Source organism: Drosophila innubila (assembly GCF_004354385.1).
Source record: "Drosophila innubila isolate TH190305 chromosome 2R unlocalized genomic scaffold, UK_Dinn_1.0 1_C_2R, whole genome shotgun sequence".
NCBI lineage: Eukaryota > Metazoa > Arthropoda > Insecta > Diptera > Drosophilidae > Drosophila > Drosophila innubila.
Genome location: NW_022995374.1, coordinates 14640975 through 14660068, shown reverse-complemented (window position 1 = coordinate 14660068; position 19094 = coordinate 14640975). Strand labels below are relative to the sequence as shown.

At 37.1% G+C, this 19094-nt stretch overlaps 1 protein-coding gene across 3 annotated transcripts in view; it reads right to left on the bottom strand.

Annotated features, from left to right (window-relative positions):
* The window catches only part of LOC117785541 (alpha-protein kinase 1), a 54808-nt gene extending 38866 nt beyond the window's left edge, over positions 1–15942 (bottom strand). For all 3 annotated transcript variants that reach the window (XM_034623619.1, XM_034623621.1, XM_034623620.1), the window contains exons 1-3: positions 15093–15942; positions 10768–11151; positions 10164–10328 (exon numbers count right to left, since the gene is read on the bottom strand). In XM_034623619.1, the coding sequence (XP_034479510.1) occupies positions 10164–10328; positions 10768–10917 (315 nt within the window). In that variant the 5' untranslated portion in view covers positions 10918–11151; positions 15093–15942. The remainder of the gene's footprint in view (positions 1–10163; positions 10329–10767; positions 11152–15092) is intronic.
* Between the last annotated feature and the right edge of the window lie 3152 nt (positions 15943–19094).

Genomic DNA, 19094 nt, shown 5'->3' with positions numbered 1-19094 from the left:
ATAGACCGGCAGACCTCAATACTTACTTGTTTTGCTCTATTTCTTATAGTTTTCATCTACAGTAAGGCCTCATTTTGTTGGTTAGTTTCGAGTTTTGCCGGCATCTGTTGCCGCCACTTGGTAAACTTTGCCTTTTCTTAATGTGCCAACTTTATTTTCTATTCTCTCTCTCCCTCTTTACCTGGCTCTGTCGTTTTACAACACTGAACTTTGCAAATATCGATTAACTAGCTCTTAGTACTAAAATGCACTTTGCAATTGGCATACGATGAATACTTGAAGGATGCACTCGACCGGAAATGCTTCACAACTGTTAGGGTAAAAACCAGAAAGAAATGAAAAACAAATGCAAGCAACGGAAAATTCAAACTTAAGCGCGGAAAATGCATTGAAAAACTGCCAAATTGTGGAAACTATTATATTAAAATTCAATTTACTGTGAACTTTGAATGATAATGTTGTTAATTTTTATTATATTATAAAGTTTCGTAGTATTTACAAGTTCTACTCTAAAAACTCATTTAATTCTTGTAGGGTATCTCAAAATTTGCTTATTTTTTTCTTTATTAAGAATCTTATCTGTATCCTACAACTAATAGTCATGTATGGCTTTAATACTAATATTTTTTTTAAGAAAAAGTTACTTAAATTTTTAATAGGTTTATCAAAATCTTTTATTTGTCAAAAAAAAAAAATTATTTTTGCAATTTTTGTATTTTTATACCTTATTACAAGGGCATAAATTCTTCTTTTAAAAAACCTTTTCACAACTTTAATGCAGTTAGATGAAGCTGTCTGATCCATATTCCTTAAGTTTGGATTGCTAAATCTTTCAAGTTTTTCTCGACCTAACGACATTTTTAGCATGTTGCAAAACTTTTCGACACACACACACATCTGTAGTTAGGGTCTAGTGCTTTAGTGGTCATAACTTTCACATTATGGCACCGAAAAAGTTGAAAACTGGCGACGCCAACTCAATTGATAGATATTGTAAGAAACCTTAGGAAAAATATACAAATATACAAATATACAAATACAAACAGAAATACAGGCAAACGACTTAGTAACTTTTGGGTGTGCCAAAGCAACACGGGGGAAAAAAAAAATAAAAAATGAGAAAAAATTCGCTCAGTTTTATTGGCTTTTCACGTATTTTTTGTAAGCATTTTTCTTTGCCGTTATTATGTCTCAGTTTTGTTTCTGATGGCCGCTAATTGCGAGCGAGCGAGAGGGATAGATAGAGAGTGAAAAAGAGAGAAATATACTCAGGTTATTAAGGGTGTGGTGAAGTGTGTGTGTTTGGGCCTAATTAATGGCATTATTTGATGGCACATTGTGGGCCAAGCCAAGCCCATTGAAAGGTGCGTAAAGCTAATTTAGAAAAGAAAGTCTAAAAGTGAAGGTAAAAAGTTGAACTTGAAAAGCGCCTGCAGGTAGGCAACATTTATTTATTTTTAAGGTTCCGATTTTCACTTTAGTAGAAATTCAGCTTAAAAAAAAATAAGGTTTTAAATCTTTATTTTGACAAATATTTTTTCAATCTTTTTACATAAGTGAAATTTATTCAAATTTATTAAATAGATAAATAATTTAATTTAAATAATTTCAATAAGGCATTAAAGCTGTCCTATAAATATACAAATTAAAAGAAAACATTTTTAAATGCAGACTTAAAAATACGGACAGTACATTAAGAATATTTTTGTAGTAATTATGGGCAATTAAGATTATCATAGAAACATAGGTTTTCTGGGACATGAAAGATTTTTATCAAGAAAAGGGATTTGAATAATCCATTCAGAAAATTACACAAAGTAATCGCACTTTTATAAATTTCCCATTGTTTTTTATATCTACCAAACAGATAGATATTTTAGTTTTAAATGCAGTTCCTTACATACCTTATGCAATACAAATTGTAATCCTTGTGCCACAGGACTTTATATAATCGCAGTAGTTCTGTTGTTTTTAATATTATCGCAGTTTTGTAGTAACGGTAATTATTTATTGAATTGTAGTAGATTGACAAATTGTAGTAGACGACGTGACGGAATCAATTGCATACAATAATAATATATTATACTCTTTTATATATATTTTTATTTTATGTATAAGGGGAATTAAGATGTGAGACTCAAAGCTTAAAAACTTTCGAATCTCCTTTATTTATTTATTTAATTATTTTGTTGTTGGTGGTAAATAAATGATGATATAACAACAACACACGCACGAATCAATTACAAGAGAGCAAAAAGGACGCAATCGTTGCGATTAGTTGTGATTAATAATGCTTATTGTAGTGTAGGTGAGTGAGAGTGAGACAGAAAGAGCGATAGTATTATTTTTTTAATGTTATAGAGTGAGATGGAAGCTAAATGTTTTGTTCTTCTTCTTTGTTGATATATCTTTTATGGAATTTCGTTTTTAATAGTGTTTATCAACTCGTGGCTTTCGATTTGCACCAGACTTTTTGTTTTCTTATTATTTTGAATTTTTGTTGTTGTTATTGCTACACAAGAGAATGAAAATTGAATTAATGGTTAATCAGAAAATGCTGAAAATGCAAAATATTAAGGTAAACAGGCTGAGACGGAGACGAGGTTAAATATAAAAACAAAATGTAGAACGCGCCTAGTTCAATAAACCGAAACGGCGACGGCGACGACGACGACGAAAACGAAGACGAAGACGTAGGCAAGGCGTAAAGTCAAAACACACGCGAATAACGCAGCAAAAGGCGAATGCATATAAAATGAATACAAAATACGATATGTATATAAATAATCATAAAAAGTTAAACGCGCAGTCAGCAGGCGGCACTTGTCACACTCGCACACACACACATATACACACATTCACAAACACATGTCAAAAAGCTTGCAAAGCGCAGCAGCAGCGGCAACGGCAGCGACAGCGGCGCGACGTCAACGTCATACGAAAAGGAATGTTGCGGCAGCGACATGTGTTTGACGTGTATATGCAGTCAGACTGGTATGTGTGTGAGTGAGTGTGTGTGTGAGGGAATGCCTCTTTACTTTTACTACGTAATGCCAAAAAGAAAAATAATTCAAAAACGTAACGTAAGCTCGAGACGTATAAGCTTTGATAGCTTGCATTTTTTATACGTTTCGCGGCATTTCTTTTGGCCTGCTGTTTTGTTTTTTATTGGGAATAATCGGCTGCTGCTGCTGCTGTTATTTCTTATTGGAGCGTATTGGGGGAGAAGCCAGACAGATTTTACGTTTGCATGTGTGTGTGTGTGTGTGAGTACGCGCGCGAACTTGAATTTATGCTAAAATAAGCAGCAAAAAGCAGCAGCCCCACATATTATATATATAAATTGCATATAAGCGACGCTGGCGACACACAAACGGATAACGGGTAATGTTGGGTAGGGAGAGGGAAACGGGTTAATGGGTACATTTGTATATTTGTCGCTGGTACGAACTGTGGGGACCCGTGTTTTATTTTTAAGCACTTTTTCGGCCAGTTTTTAATTTGATTTGCTCGCGTTTTGTGGTAATTAAAGGGAACGATCCAATTGGCAATGTTAGTCCAATTGGAAATGACGGCGACGAGTACCGAGTGGGTTGAGAGGAAGAGAGAGGGCGAGAGGAAGATGGCGGTACGCGTTACGAGTACGCGATAATTACAAACAGCGACGTGGCGGCGAGGCGACCGAGTGTCCGATCGAAGCAAGACCCACCGAGTACAAATGTTGTCTGATGGCAGGCAACGGCAACGACAACGGCAACGGCAAAGTTGGCAGCATTGACCGTCGTCGCTGCCGCTGCGGCGCAAAGAAAGAAAGAAAAAAAAAACAACAACAGCAACAACACAAGAAAAGGCAACGACAGCGGCGGCGACGGCAGCGTGTGAGTGAGTACTGCTCACACACACACACACACACACACACATACATACAGTTACATACATATGCGACAGAACGATGAACGATGATGATGAACCGAATTACAAATAAAAGATGATGCCAAAAGAAGACGACGACGACGGCGACGTCTACGTTGACTGCGACGACAACGATTAGCAAACAGCCAGGCGCAAGGAGCAAAAGCAACACCAGCTACACACATACAAGCGCACCCACACACACACACCCATACACAACGACAGCGGAAAAAATCGGTCGCAATCGGAAAAAATTGCAGAGCGTAGCCGCCGCTCTCTGCACATAAAAAGAGAAAAAGAAGGAAAAAAAAAAACATAAGCAAGCCGCAACTCACACAAACACACTCACACTTATACTCATACACACAGATACTGAGTCGTGCACACATACAAATACAGGCAGAGACGTACTCAAGCACAACAACAACAACAAAAATCGAAGCAGCGAAAAAAATGAGAAGAAACACTGAGAGCAGCAGAGCCGGCAACAACAACAAAGCTCGGCAAGAAAGCTTGAAAAAAATTGCGGCACAACACGCGCACAGTGGGTCGAGTTAACTCAAAATGTGTGCGAAACTTTGCAGACAACAACAATTTGCATTATTGATGAGCAGCAGCGCGAGGCGTAGGCGCCACCCCCACCCCCCTCCCTCACATCTTCCCCCCATGCACATTTCTTAACAAACTTGCGGCAGACTTACAAGAATGTGTGTGTGCGAGAGCGAGAGAGAGCGAGCGAGACAGTGGCGCCGAATGAGTGGCACATACATAAGAGGTTCCAACAGTATGTGGGGAATGAGAGGAGCAGTACCGAATGTATATAACACCCTTAGAAAATGACCAACACTGACCAGGCCACCAAATGCGACGATGTACGCCCATTAACTGAAGAGATGAATTCGCATGGCCATGATTTGTGTGTTGGGTGTCGCAAAGATGGAGGTGGGAAAGGATGTGGTTAGAGTCGGCAGTATTAGACGTTGCAAGCGGAACCAGTAAAAACAATGGAGGAGCATTTGAGCGACAAAAGGAAAAAAAGAATTGCAGCAATTGATGGGCACTCTTCTTCTGCTTCATTTGTTCTTGTTGTTGTTGTTAGAGTATTGCTAGAAGCGAGAACAAGCAACATGGATGTTGCAAATGGGTGTGGACACATATCGGTGTATTTCCACGGCGGTATCATATGTTACTTTATTTCGAAATTGAGATTTCTAGAACAAAATTGTTAAAAAAAAAAAAAAAAAAAAAAAAAAAAAAAAAAAAAAAACCATAAAAAAATACAATAATTATAACTAAATATTTTTTGGTTTAATAAAAAATTCGGTACAGAAGGACAAAATACACAATTCCACTCAAAGATGAGAAAAATTAAAAATTGTAAAACGTTTACAATAAGTCAGATTAAGCTAAGACATAGATTATTATGAGTTTCAAATTTTTTAAATAATTTAATAATTACAATAACGATTCATAACTCTTATAAATAGGTGGCAATATTTGCTGAAAACATAACTAAAAGACAAATTAAGTTAAACAATAAAATATAATAAATTTCTAAATAAATTCCTATCAACAATTTACCATTCATAACTCATATAAATTCCTTTGCCTGTAAAGCTCGCAAATTCATATCAAAACTAACAGCCATTGAACCACTGTGCAACAAAAACAATGCGCCGCAAAAGAAAAAATTGTGCTCTCTAGTAACAACAACAATAGGGAGCCTGGCCAGCAGGCGAATCCGAAGACAAGAAACAGGACGAAAAGTTGAAACAAGTACAACGAACAAACAGAAAAAAATGCATGACAGAAACTGGGAACTGGACAGACGCAGCAGCGTCGCGTCGGGCAACGAAGCAGCGAAGGTAGCGTGGTGAGAGGGGAAGCTACTTGGACCAGCGCGGGGAATGAGAATGAAAGTGTACTATGAGTCCAAGCTCACACTCGCACGCACACAGACATAAATGAGTGGAGCAGCTGGGTCATTGCTGGTGGACGCCATACACACACATAGCAATAATACACATGTACGTGTGTAAAGCATTTTTTCTTTGCGCTTCACTCAATTTCGAATTTTTTATTTAGCCTCTTTTTCGCTCAGCAGCGGGCGTCCTGTGCTGCTGCGGCTGCTACTGCTGTTTCCTTCAAAAAGTTCAAAGTGGCAAGCCAAAGCCCGCTCTCACTCACAGCAACGACGCTCGCTCACAACCACTCACACACACACACAGAGCCACAGACCCAAGCACACACACATACACACACACTGAGACACTTTGGCGACGTGCCGCGAGGCGAAAAAAAATACTCAGAGAGCAAGCAGAAAAGAGAAAAAAAAGAAACGAATTCTGCTGCACAGAAAATAAAAATTGTTTGCAAGAAAGAATGAAAGAAAAAATCGGAAAAAATGCAAGCCAAGTGGTTGCTGGGCGCAGTCAAAGGAGTGGGAGGGGAAGGGCAGCATGCTGGCTTGTTGGGTGTGCCCGCTATGTCTCCAACAACACCACCCCCCATTAACTGGGTTGCTTCAGTCGCTGCCGCCGCTGCTGCTGCTGATGTCCAACGTCGACGTCGACGTCGCCACCGCTACTGCGCTCGTGTGTCAGTTTCAGCTGCTGCTCACATAGTTGGCCGAAGATAAAGGTGACGTTGATGGCATGGACGATGGGAAGGGGGGATATGCAATGGGGCCAACAAGGGGTAGGGGGAGGGTAAGAGAGCAGGCGACGCGCTGGGAAGACCCTCAAGTGTTGGCATGCAAAAAAAATGAAAGAAAAAAGCATACAATAAATATAGCCAAGCACATGGCGTCGTCGCTGTCGCAGACATATACATATGTATGTGTGTATGCATGTGTGCATGTGTGACATACGTACATACACACAGTTAGACTAGAAAGTGTTTTGACAGTATTAAATATTATTACAATTTCTCCTGCAAAAAAATACGCTTAGCTAAACATTTATTCGTACAAATATTTCATATTCAGGTTGAAAAAAAATTATTATATTTCTAAGTCAACTGCATATATTTTATTTGATTTCTTATTTTACAATTCTGAACAATAAGAAAAAATAAAAACCATTTGTCGATTTTTTTAAATTTTGTCAAAACACTTTCTTGACCAACTGTACATACATAAATAAATGCACATGTTACATACATTCATGTATTTAATGGCTTTAGCTCTTCATGTGTATGTATGTATGTGTGTATCGCAGTTAATCATCTACCTACATATGTATGTATGTACAATTGTAAGTGTGTGAGTGAGCGAGAGAAGAACAGCTTGACCACGTTTGCTAAAAGCATTCCAAGCATTGTCCAGCATAATTAACGCTAGCAAAAATCGAATCTAAGCTTGGGGCAAAACAAACCAAAAACAACAACAAAAACTGAACAAAGTGGCAACACTGCGAACGCCGTGTGCGACAGAGACGGCAACACACAAAGTCCAGTTTGAGGTCCAGTCGCAGTCGGCAGCCATACAAATTTTTCAAGGCGATGTAGACGCGCCAAAAAAAAGGGGGCCACCATGCAAAAGCACAACAACAACAGCAACAACAACAACAACAAGAAATACAAACGCCAAGCAGCGCCAAAATACGACGCAAGACGAAGCGACGTCAACGTTGAAGCTTCGCACACAAAGCGACGCCATTGAAGTTGCGGTCGACGGCGACGACGACGTCGCAACGCACAACGGCAAAAACATTCAAGAGTACAAGGGCAAATACAACAACAGCAGCAATGACGACGAGACAGAAAATAAAAATGGGCGAAAAAACTTTTATACATAATGTGGTGGCAAAGAGACTCAAAAGCAGAAGGAGGAGGCGAAGCAGAAGGAGGAGACATGCGAAACTCCAAGAACATGTGCAGAAACAACGGCGACGACGACTACGATGACGACGACGAAAGAGATACAAACAAACACAATCGTAGCTGTAGTGTAGTTGCCACCTTTACCCCTCTTTACTCTTATGGGCAACTTGTGGATGAGGGGCATCCCGCCTCTCAGATGGCCGGCAAACTTTTGCAGCGAAAATAAAAATGGAGCGCACGTCTGTGACAAAAACAAAAAAAAGCAAGAGCAAAACTTGCAGCATGAATGGGAAGTCGTCGCTGTTGTTGTCGTCGTCGGTCGCCGTCTGACAGCTAACGCCACAAGAAGCCACCGCTCTGCTGGCTTTGTGAGGGTGTTCTGTTGTTTGAGTTGCGTCAGCTTGAGTGAATTTTTCTGCTTTTCTTTCTACACCAACGACTCAAGCCAGTTTCGCATTGAGTATATGCATTGAGCACAATGTCATCATATGGCTCAACTAATTGAGCATAACCGCGAGGGTTGTCAGACTCTCTTACCGCAAACAAAGTGTGACCGTACCTTATTTCAAGTCAAAGTCTAATTTATATATTGGCATTATCTCTTAAATTCAAAGTCCTTTTTTTGATGAATTGCAACATAATATTGAATATACTAAATTTTTTTTATCAGTTATATATTAATTATAATCTAGAACACCAATAGAGCATAAGGTGTAGCAGAGACAGCTAATTGATATAGTATATATATATCTAAAGTAATTTATATTCCCATCTTATAAGCAGCCTTTGTTATTTCACTTTATTTAACATTTTGGTTTGTTTACTCTGAGCGCAGCAGCAGCAGCATTAATGCGAGACACCACTGTAGGCGACGGTTTACGTCTTTGCTAAAAATGGTTGCTGCTTAAATAAGTTAATGCGTTCAGTAATTCGTTAAATAACCTTCGTTAAGTAACGTAAGTTGATTACAATTTGAAATGCATACAAATGATTTTAACTAGTGAAAAGATAAGAAAGCAACGTAACTATAAACTAACTCGTAAATTGTTAATTTATAATTATTGCAAATGATTAACATTAATATATATATATATATTTTTTGCAATGCATAGAAATCGGTACTAATGAAAAGCAGCTGAAATTCTTTATCAAGAACAAGCAACAACAATCGCATTCAACAGTTAATGAAGCGCACAAATGACAAATACACACATACATATTTAAATGTTCATACAGTTACATATGTACGTGTATGTAAATAAATACAGTGCAAATGCAACATCACTTAAAGCAACGAGTGGGTGCCCTCACAATAAGTGGGAGAGAGAGAGAGCCAGAGAGAGAAATCCAGGCAGCTTAAGTGAGAGAGTGTAGTAGAAAGGAGAGCTTACAAACCTGTGAACAGATAACGACCCTGACAATAATCATATATGTGTGTGTCTCTCTATGTTTGCTCATTGCTGGTGATCAATTTAAAAAGAACATACATACACAGATATGCATGCACACACACACATGCTCACGTATGGTGGCAAAGGTGCGGAATGGTTATGTAAATGCTATATGTCATAGACTGTATTTATAGACATGTATCGAGATATGAACAGCTCAAACACAAAAGACAACTGATAAAGATAATGTGAAAGGCCATTGCAACTGGAGAAAGCCAAGAACAAGAAGAAAAAGTCAGTCGAAACATTTGCTAATGCATTTTATTTTATCCTAGATTCAAATCAAATAACTCGAACCAGGATACAGTTAATATCAGATTAAGATCATGGTGAAATTGCATAGATTACCCTTAAAGAAAAATGTTGGTATATTTCACGTTTTTTAACAGTTACTAGAAGTGAATGATTTTTTCAATTGAAAAAAAAATTTATTATTTACTGTCCCTGGAATTATTTCGGACTCAATATAATAAAAGTGTTGTTTTGGGTATGGTTGGAGTTACGGTTACTAGTTTCAATCGGTAAATACCAGTTAAAGATTACGGTTTCTATTATGGTTTTAATCCCTGATTCAAAACACTATTTTGACTAACTGTATATGATAAAAATTAACTGTAGGGTCTTGAAATTCTTCTGTGTATATACATAGTTAAAATTTAAGGGAATACAAATAGAGGCCATAAATAAATCACTTCCGGCTTAACAACGATAACAATTTTTAAGCTTATCTTAATTATGGAAACTTGTTTGTTGATTTTCCGCTATGCAGTTACATATATGTAGTATATTTAAATAAATAAAATTGCTTTGATATTGATTTTCCATTACAAAATTTCCATAAATCTATTAAAACTAACAGCATTATAAATGCAATCGATTAAAAATCTATTAAAAATAGATGCCTTAATTACTGTCCAGTTGCCATCAAAGGCCCACAAAACTAGCAAATTTCTGTTTCAATTAATTATTTAGACTCACCTGTAAGTCCGATTCGGTGACATCGATTTCGCCGCGATACACAAAATCGATAATCGTTTTTAGGTCTGTGAATATGATATCGGCGGGTAAAATAATTGTTGGATGTTTGCATGGATTCTCGAGCAGAAGCTTTTGAAAATATGTTGAGCAGGCGGAGAGCACGACCTAAGGAATAACATTTGAATTAATAGGTGTAACAACAATTTAAGAGTATCAATAGTATCGATCGGGGACTGTAGTTATGATTTTTAAAATAAAAATGATGAAATAACAATTATTTGCTGACTTTTATAAAATAGTTGAAAAACAACTATTAATTTCAATATTTATTTTAAAAATTAAAAACAATAATTAATTTAAATATTTTGTATAAAAATCAAAAATAAAATTTTTTTGTCAATTTCTATTATAAAAATTGAAAGATAAAAATTTGATAAAATGTAAATGTAAATTAAATGTAAATATCCTTTGAACTAAGTGGCGTATTTGCTAATATTTATTATTCTATTTTTTTTATAAAAATTTTGTAAGTTGTCAATAATTTTAAGTTTCATAACTATTATTTGCAGTCCCTGGTATCGATAGCTTTTGTAAGCGCTCTCACCTTGTGCGCCTTGAGAGAGCCATGCTCGCAGGACAAGGTCACATCGACAAAGGAGAGATCCTCTCGCAACTGCTGAAACACTGACGTCATTGTGTTTTGATAGTTATTCCATCGCAGACTAAAGTACTGATGACCCCGCACGGCAGCCATTTTGTAAGTGAGAGTGTCTCCTTGTATCTCTCTGAGCTTTGATTGTGATTGAAGTTGTTATTGCTGCTGCTGTTGCTCTCTCTCTCCGTCTATGTCTCTCATTCACTTTCGCTGCGATGCTCAACACGCAGAGTGACAAATGCTCAGTGTTAAGACAACGTTAACAACGACGACGACCGCGACGACGCTGACGTTGACGCTGGCGCTGACGTTGTCGTCCTGCTGACGGCGACGCTGCAAATACAAATGCAAAATAGAAATATGAAGAAGCCGTTAGTCAAAAGCAAAAAACAAAGTGACTTGTTATAATTTTGTGCCATTACAATTTTAGTTGTTGTTTTCGTTTTTATCGAGTGCATTATAAATATGCATTTATTAATTATTCACATAATAAATTGTTCGACAACTGTTGCAACTTGCAACCGATTTCAGCTTCTACACCAAATGCAACACAACTTGCGACTGAGGCAGCTTTGGCTTTGGCTTCGGCTTTGTGGCAGCCACAGAGTCACGGACTCACGGACTCGGGGACTCAATGGCCCCGGCCGCCTGCTGGGGCAAGAGATGTAAAAGGAGTCCATTGTGCGGCGCATTACAACGCCGCCGAGCAACAACAACAAGCACAAGAGCACAGAGGAACAAACTATGCCTGCCAACCGAAAAAACAAAACAAAACTAGTCGGAAAGGCTATAGTCGAGATCCCGACCATGGGATACCCGATATAAAAATACTTTAAAGAAATTACTTGTATTACTTTGAACACATTTAATCGCCATAACTGCCGTTCTACTTGTCCGATCTAGATGCGATTCAGTGGGATAATAGATACTTCTATTAGATAACATTAATTACCACAAAAAACGTGTTATCTTCAAAACTGTGGGTGTGGTGGTTTTTCGCAATTTGCGGGAGCGCAAGGGGGCTAGTCAAAAATTTAAAACAAACTTGATCTGCGTGGGGTATATCGAAATCTGTATGTGAAAGTTTGGTATCTCTATCTATTATAGTCTCTAAGATCTAGGCGGTAACACGGACGGACAGACACACATGGCTATAAAGACTGGGCGGAGATGCCTCCTTCTCCCTGTTACATACATTTCAACAAAAACAATATACCCTTTTACTTATTTGTTAAGTAACGGGTATAAAAACCAAAACAGGTAGACTCTCTTGCTACGATTTAGGTCGACCTACTTATGCTCTACACACAACTTAACTATTTCAGAAATTAAATAAAAATCAAGTCGTTTCCGGTTTTCACTTTATTTTTGCATTTAAAATGTATTTAAAGCTTATCGGATTTTACTTTATCGGACTTTAATTATATTCAATTCGATAAATTTGATCAAAAGATAACTTCCGAAAAAGCTTACCGAAAGCTAAAACCGGAACAAGCCTAATAAATATCTCTATCATACTTTCGCTTTTTAATTAGTCTAAATTAAATATACATTTTAATTCTAATCTTCTACAATATTGTAAGTTTAGCTATTTAAAAAAAAATATTTTGTAAAGCAATAGCTAGAAAATTTGAAGAAAAGGATTTTTTTTAAATTAATTAACATATTTTTAACATTCCACACAACTTGAATGAATAATTTAAAAAAAAATCAATATAGTTTCTATGAAAAATATATTAAAGACGTGACAAAGACAGTTAAATTAAGCTATTCGAATTTTCAATTGCAAAAAATACTTAAAATATAAAAATTAATTAATTTGTTGATTGAGACAATGTTACTGATGTAGCAAAATTTTAAGCATAGATTTAAGATTTTAGTCAAAAGCAATATATATCAAGATTCTGTCTATAACGTCCTTTATATCTATAAAAAAAAAATAACGTTGTTTCTAGCATAAAATTAAATAAAGTATTTAAATTGGTATTTAAAACCTGCACTTCCGAATTATAATTTAATCGGAAATATGTTAAGGTTTTTTCATAAGCTAGCTATTTTAGCTGGAAATTTGGACACCACTGGTCTGCTTAGTAAAATTGCTTAATCCTCTTTAATTTCATGCTTAACCCATGACATGCTTAACTCACGGATTTTAGGTAAACCATTTCAGTGTCTTAATTTTGCAATAAAACTTTTTGTGTGTGGCCCATTGTCGTTGTCTGTTGCCCATTGCCTTCAATTCAGAAAAGTTGTAAGTTTTGTGCATGAAAATGTAAAATGCAGCCTCCTCCTTGAAAGAAAGAAAACTGAAACCAGTTTCAGTTCAAGTTGGGTTTACACTCTTTACATTTATTTTTTATTTAGTTCTTTTTTACGGATTTCAATGGCACGTACAACCTCAAGTTGTTGTTGGTATTGTCAAAAAAAAAAAGTAAATAAAAATAAAAGGAATGCTGAAAAGGATGCTGCTTGTTGGTAAGGATGGAAACAGAGCGAATGCATTTAATAGAATTTAGGCGACGTGCGACTCGTTGCCACACAGACGAGCGGGAACGGGAGAGGAAGAGAGAGAGAGAGAGGGAGAGGAGACTCTAGACATGCATAGGCGCAGACAAACAAACCCAACAACAACGACAATAACAACAACGTTGCCATACAAAACCAACATTGACTTGCAGCTTTTACGACTGCTGCATTTAACCTTATTGCTGCTTTAGGCATAGTACGCTGTTCATGCAAAATGACTTCATATCGTCTTTTGCATGCAAAAGGAAAATCATAAAAATTATAATTAATTTTCCACATCTATCTATGTAGATTAATTTTATCGGGTTTAACTTATTATGTCTCATAAACTTGAATATAAAACTACATTTTTCGAATTAATTTGTATAAATTCAATAGAATTTCCTTTTATTTTATTTAATTTTGACTTCCAAAGTTTGTTTGTCAACTGCATACGCAGCTTAAAAGGCAGACAAACAGCAAACGGTATGCATTTCATAGTGTTGTACAAGTTTGGTCACTCTTATTCGAAATCAAAACAATAAAGCGCGCGCCAAAAAGAAATGCTAAAACGGCAAAGAAATAAGAAGGCAAGGCGAATGCACACACACAGAAAGTGTTGCCCACCCACTACTGCCGCACTCTCCGCAAAGCTCGGACAGCTAAAGAGAGCGAAAGAGTGAGAGACAGAGATTATAATCAGTCGTGCATTTTTCTTTCTTTTCTGCGGCCTGTTTGTTTTGGTGCCGCTTTGGCTTCTTCTCCATTTACGCGACCAATCCACGTTTTTTTCTTCTTCCACTTTGTTATTGCTATTGTTTGCCAATCCCCTGTTGCTTGCTCTCGCACACATACAATCACACGCACACGCACACACGTGAGAAGTCAAGTTGCCGCCTTTTGGAACCTTCGTTTGCTTCTATTGCTTTGCCGCTTTCCTTTGCTTGTTTGTTTGCCAAATGGATTTATTATTTTTTTTTTTTACCACTTTTTCATTTCGTTTGCTCTTGAATAGTTGTTGCCCTACAATTTCAATGGAGCATTTGAGTTACCAATGTTATCGAATTTCCGCTGCTTTCAATAGTTCTAATTGGATCTTTTCTCAATGTGAAATCCCTGCCGATACAGTGGTCTGATAAAAAATAAAAATGGCTTATATACTTCAGATAAGTGCTGAGTTTTACACACTATAAGAATTGCTGCACAATATAACTGTGCAAGTCCCACTGTGCCTTGTAAACTGGGCGACTGTTCAGCGCGTTTTGATTATGCATGAGCAAGCGAGACAGCTGTTTTGCACGTTGACGCTTGCATAAGTATTTGTGTGTATGTGTGTGTACGAAGTAGATAAAGAAGAAGCAGAAGACAAATGACAGACTAAAACAGCGCTGATGCGGTGGGTGAAGAGAAGCAAAGAAAATGGATTTTAAACATTTTTGTTTTGATTATTATTGTTCTTGTCGCACAGCAACGAGGGGGCGAAACTTTTGAAGTCAAATAGAGAGGAAGAGAGCGAAAGAGTGTGATTGTGAGTGTAAGTGTGAGTGGTAAGGCCGAAGTGCAGGTGGCATGGAAATTTGCACTGTATTTTCTCCCCTTCCTACCACACATGTAAATAAATGTAATGCTCAACATTGGGGCAATTGAAATCAATTGAAATGCTCTTTTTTTGTTTAGTTCATTGTTATTGTTTGTTTGCATTTGCTGTTGCTCGTATTTTTAGTTATTGAGTCTCCTTTGTTTTTGTTCTTGTTGTTTTGATGAATTACCTTATTATTTTTTTCTATTTATATTTAAATTTGTTGTTGCTGTTGTTCTTGTTGCAAGTGTACATCAGCGCTGACGTTGCCACAGTTGTTGAATTTGTTGCTCTTTTGCATAATTGCTTGCACACATGGCACACTGTAGAATTTGTTGGTGTTTTTTTCTTAGCTTTCTTTGCCGCCTTTGCTGCTTACGTTACGTGTTCCTCCTGTGTTACGTAGTGCACGCATAGAGATTACGATTACAGTAAGCGGTGCGTTAGTTGTTGCTTTTGTTGTTGCGCATTTTATTGGTTATTTTTATGCACATTTTTAAGCACACGCACACACACACTCAAGCTCTCACACATTAATTTCGAGTGCGAGAGAGATGCGTGCCGAGTTTACCGCCAAGTTTTTCTTCGTATTCCTTCTTTTTTTGCAATTTTAATTTTTTCGTTTTATTTTTATTTCCTTTCGTTTATTTGCTACTGTCCGTCCCGCTACCTTTTTGCTCTACGCTGTTCTTGCTCGCTCGCTCACTCACACACACACGCACACGGACGCACGCACACGATTGTAGCCACACATTCGACTCAATTGGTTTTTCAGCTGCTTTTTCGTAATTTGCAAATACTTAATTTATTTTATTTAGCCTGCCCATATTATCAATGCACGACGAATTGCACTTAGCTCGTTTCAAACTTTCAATTATCATTGCATTTTGTTTATCGCACTATTTATTTTTTTGCGTAGCTTCAGTCGCGTTGGAATTTCGCTGGCAAAACGGAATTTAAAATAATAATTATTTTTTCCACTCGTCGTTCATCGGAGGTTTGCTCGTGTTCGCCATTTTCGTATGCAGTTCACGTTGCCAGACTGATATACTATGATTAAAGTGCCAGAGTTTGTTATTAAAATTCGCTCTCGCTTTAACAAGCATATGATGGTGTAGTTTAAGCTAGTGAAAAAGAATTATTTTCTATACAAATTTGAATCCAAATACTATTTTTGCAAGCTAAATTTAAATTTATTTCATGTCGCGCTTTGCTTTAAAACAACTGGCAGCATTTGGTTTTTTGAGGAGCTAGTTATCTCACTTGCACACATTGCTATGGTCTCTAGTATTTTTACTATTGCGCTGCATACGAAACAGCTGGAAATGAAATTCGAGCGGGTAATTCAAATTGGGTCAACATTTACATAGCATTACTTGAGTTTTAGTAATATATATTGCGCATTATTAAACAAAAGCATTGGCAACTCAAATAAAATTCCTTTTGCATAAGCTTAAAAATATTTACATAATTATTACGAATAAAGTGTTTATGGTGTGTACACACTGTAAGTAGAGCTGCCGGACTTAGTGAGCCAGATAGGTTGTTGACAGGTAGCTGAGTGCTGTATAACTATCGATAAGTTAAGCTGAAACGCTTATCGAATTTTGGCGGCAAATCTTTATTTTTAAATTCAATTCTAACGCTTAGCATGGTCAAATTAAAAACTTTACTTTAATCTTAATTAAATGCATGCAACATTTGAGGTCTTAAGGTTTAAATTTAGAGTTTATGTTAAATATAAATCCAAATTTTTTATTGTTCGGGGGAGGCAAATTCGAACTATAAGTCAATAAGAACATATATTCTTGATGAAGTCATTACTGACTATAGAAAGTGCAGCTAGACATAAATTATCTTTATGTATTTCTAATAAGCAAATATTTATTCGTAACCAAAAGTCGACATTTGCATAATGAAGGCGAAACAATTCAAATGAGTTGCAGTTTTCTGCTGTTGAATGCGAAAGTGACTTGCATATGTATGTACGAATGAATGTGTGTGTGCGTGCTTTGTTGTTATGGATGTATTGTGCTTGTGGGTGCGGAAGTGGGTGGTGACACCATAATATTAAATCGGGCTCAAAGCTTTCAATGATGGGCTGTTGGCGCATACAAAGCGACTCATTTGCAGACCACCTGAGAGAGCAATAGAGTAAAAGCGATGCTTACGTGACAAATGCATGTGTGTGTGTTTGTGTGTGTGTGTATGTGGACGGGAGCACAATTATTTGGAGTGTGAGCAGTGTACGACAACTACACTCTCATATGCATTAAGCTAATTGACATTCATGAGCATCAAGGCTAAATACATTAAAATAATTGCATATTCTCGTAACTCGTTTCTAGCTTTAAACATGCAAATATACAACAACAACAAAATAGAAATAAAAATAAACTTTGTTTGGCGTGCATAATTGTAGCACTCAATGATCGTAACAGACGATTAATTTCAGCTCTTGGCTAATAATAAGTGACATTATTCAAAGCTTTTCACATGTTGGAAAAATCGATCGAAAATTTAACTCAAATATGATGCTAGTGCGCAGGCTCGAGCGGGGAAATGGAGACAGAGGCGGAAGGAGCTGACCTCGCATGCACTTATGTATGGTTGTGCACACATAGCAATTAAAGCTACATATACAAAAGCCACAACGCACCCAACACCACCCACAATTAGAGAAACGCAAGCAAAACAAAACAAAACAAAAAAAGATCCCCCACACCAAAGCAACAACAACAAAGCAGCGCGAGGCATTTGTATGCATGAGCGAGAGAGAGAGAGGGGGAGAGCATGTGGTGTTGGCGTCTCGTTTTGTGGTTTTGAGTGCTTGGGATCAAAATTAAAGCGCCCAGCGCTCCGTTGTGCTCCATAAAGCGAAAGAGCTGTGCATATTTAATGCGCGTGAGCGTGACCAAACAAGAGAGCCAGAAATACGAGCGCATTAGAACACACATTCGCACACATGCACATGCATACATATGTACACCAAAAAAAAGCTTCCCCTAGTTTTACAGCTGCTTGAAACAATTAATGCATATTAAGGTCAGCAGCGGCAGCGATAGCAGCAGCGGCAGAGGCAGCGGCCACCCTATTTTTTGACAAACTCAGCCGCTAGCTGGCGCCAGTAGGTTTAAAATGAGCGCGCTTAGAACTGTATACAGTTAGTCAAGCAAGTGTTTTGACAAAATTAGAAATTTACACATTTTCTCTGATTAATTATGTATATATTTTTTAAGGACATTTATTTTAATTCTTATTTTATTCAAAAAATAATAGAAAAGTCAATTTTGTTAAATTTAAAACATTTTAAGAATAAAAGATAACATTTAGATTTTGTAAAAACACTTGCTTGACTAACTGTGTGTTTGTGTGTATGTAGGTATTGATGAACTAATTTTGATAGTCGTTAGATAATACAACATGCTAACTTGATATGTGGGCAAGTGCTTTATGCACTCACACAGTTGCAATTTTGTGGCAAGCACGAAATAAGTAACATAGTTAACAAAATGTAGACACTTTATTATTGGGCAGCGATTGACGTCATTAAAGCGATTTTCTATGGAACTGTCTACATACACACACACAAACACACACATGCGATATGCACTTGCAATTTGAAGTGAATATATGTTTGTATGTGTGTGTGGGCAGCATGTGTTTATGTATTAGTGCGCGTGTTGTGCGACATGTGTGCATTGCATTATTCTTGTTTTGGCTTCCCATGCGCACTCTCTATCTCTCTCCCTCTGACTCTTACTCTTACTCCCCCCAGTACCCCTCACTTGTTAAAGAGAGCCCAGAAACTTGCGTGCATGTGCATGTGTGTGTGTATTGTCATAAATGCATAAAATTGCAGTCATGAAATAAATGTACATGCTTACATAGAGATATGATAGGATTTATCTGTATATAGCGTGTGACATATATTTAAACTCTCTGGCTCTCTCTCCCTCGCTTGCTCTCTTTTATGGCGCTCATAGAACCTGCCCTAGAACTATTTCTGTTTTGTTTTTTTTTTTCTGTCACATAGCGAGAAACCTTAACATGTACATACATAAAACCTATAAGTTGGGGACAGGTGTTGCCTTACGAGTAACTTTTACGCCCTCGGCCCTTTAACCGTGTTGTGGAATGTGTTGACAGCCATAACATTCACAATAACATCCACAACAACAAGTATAACAAA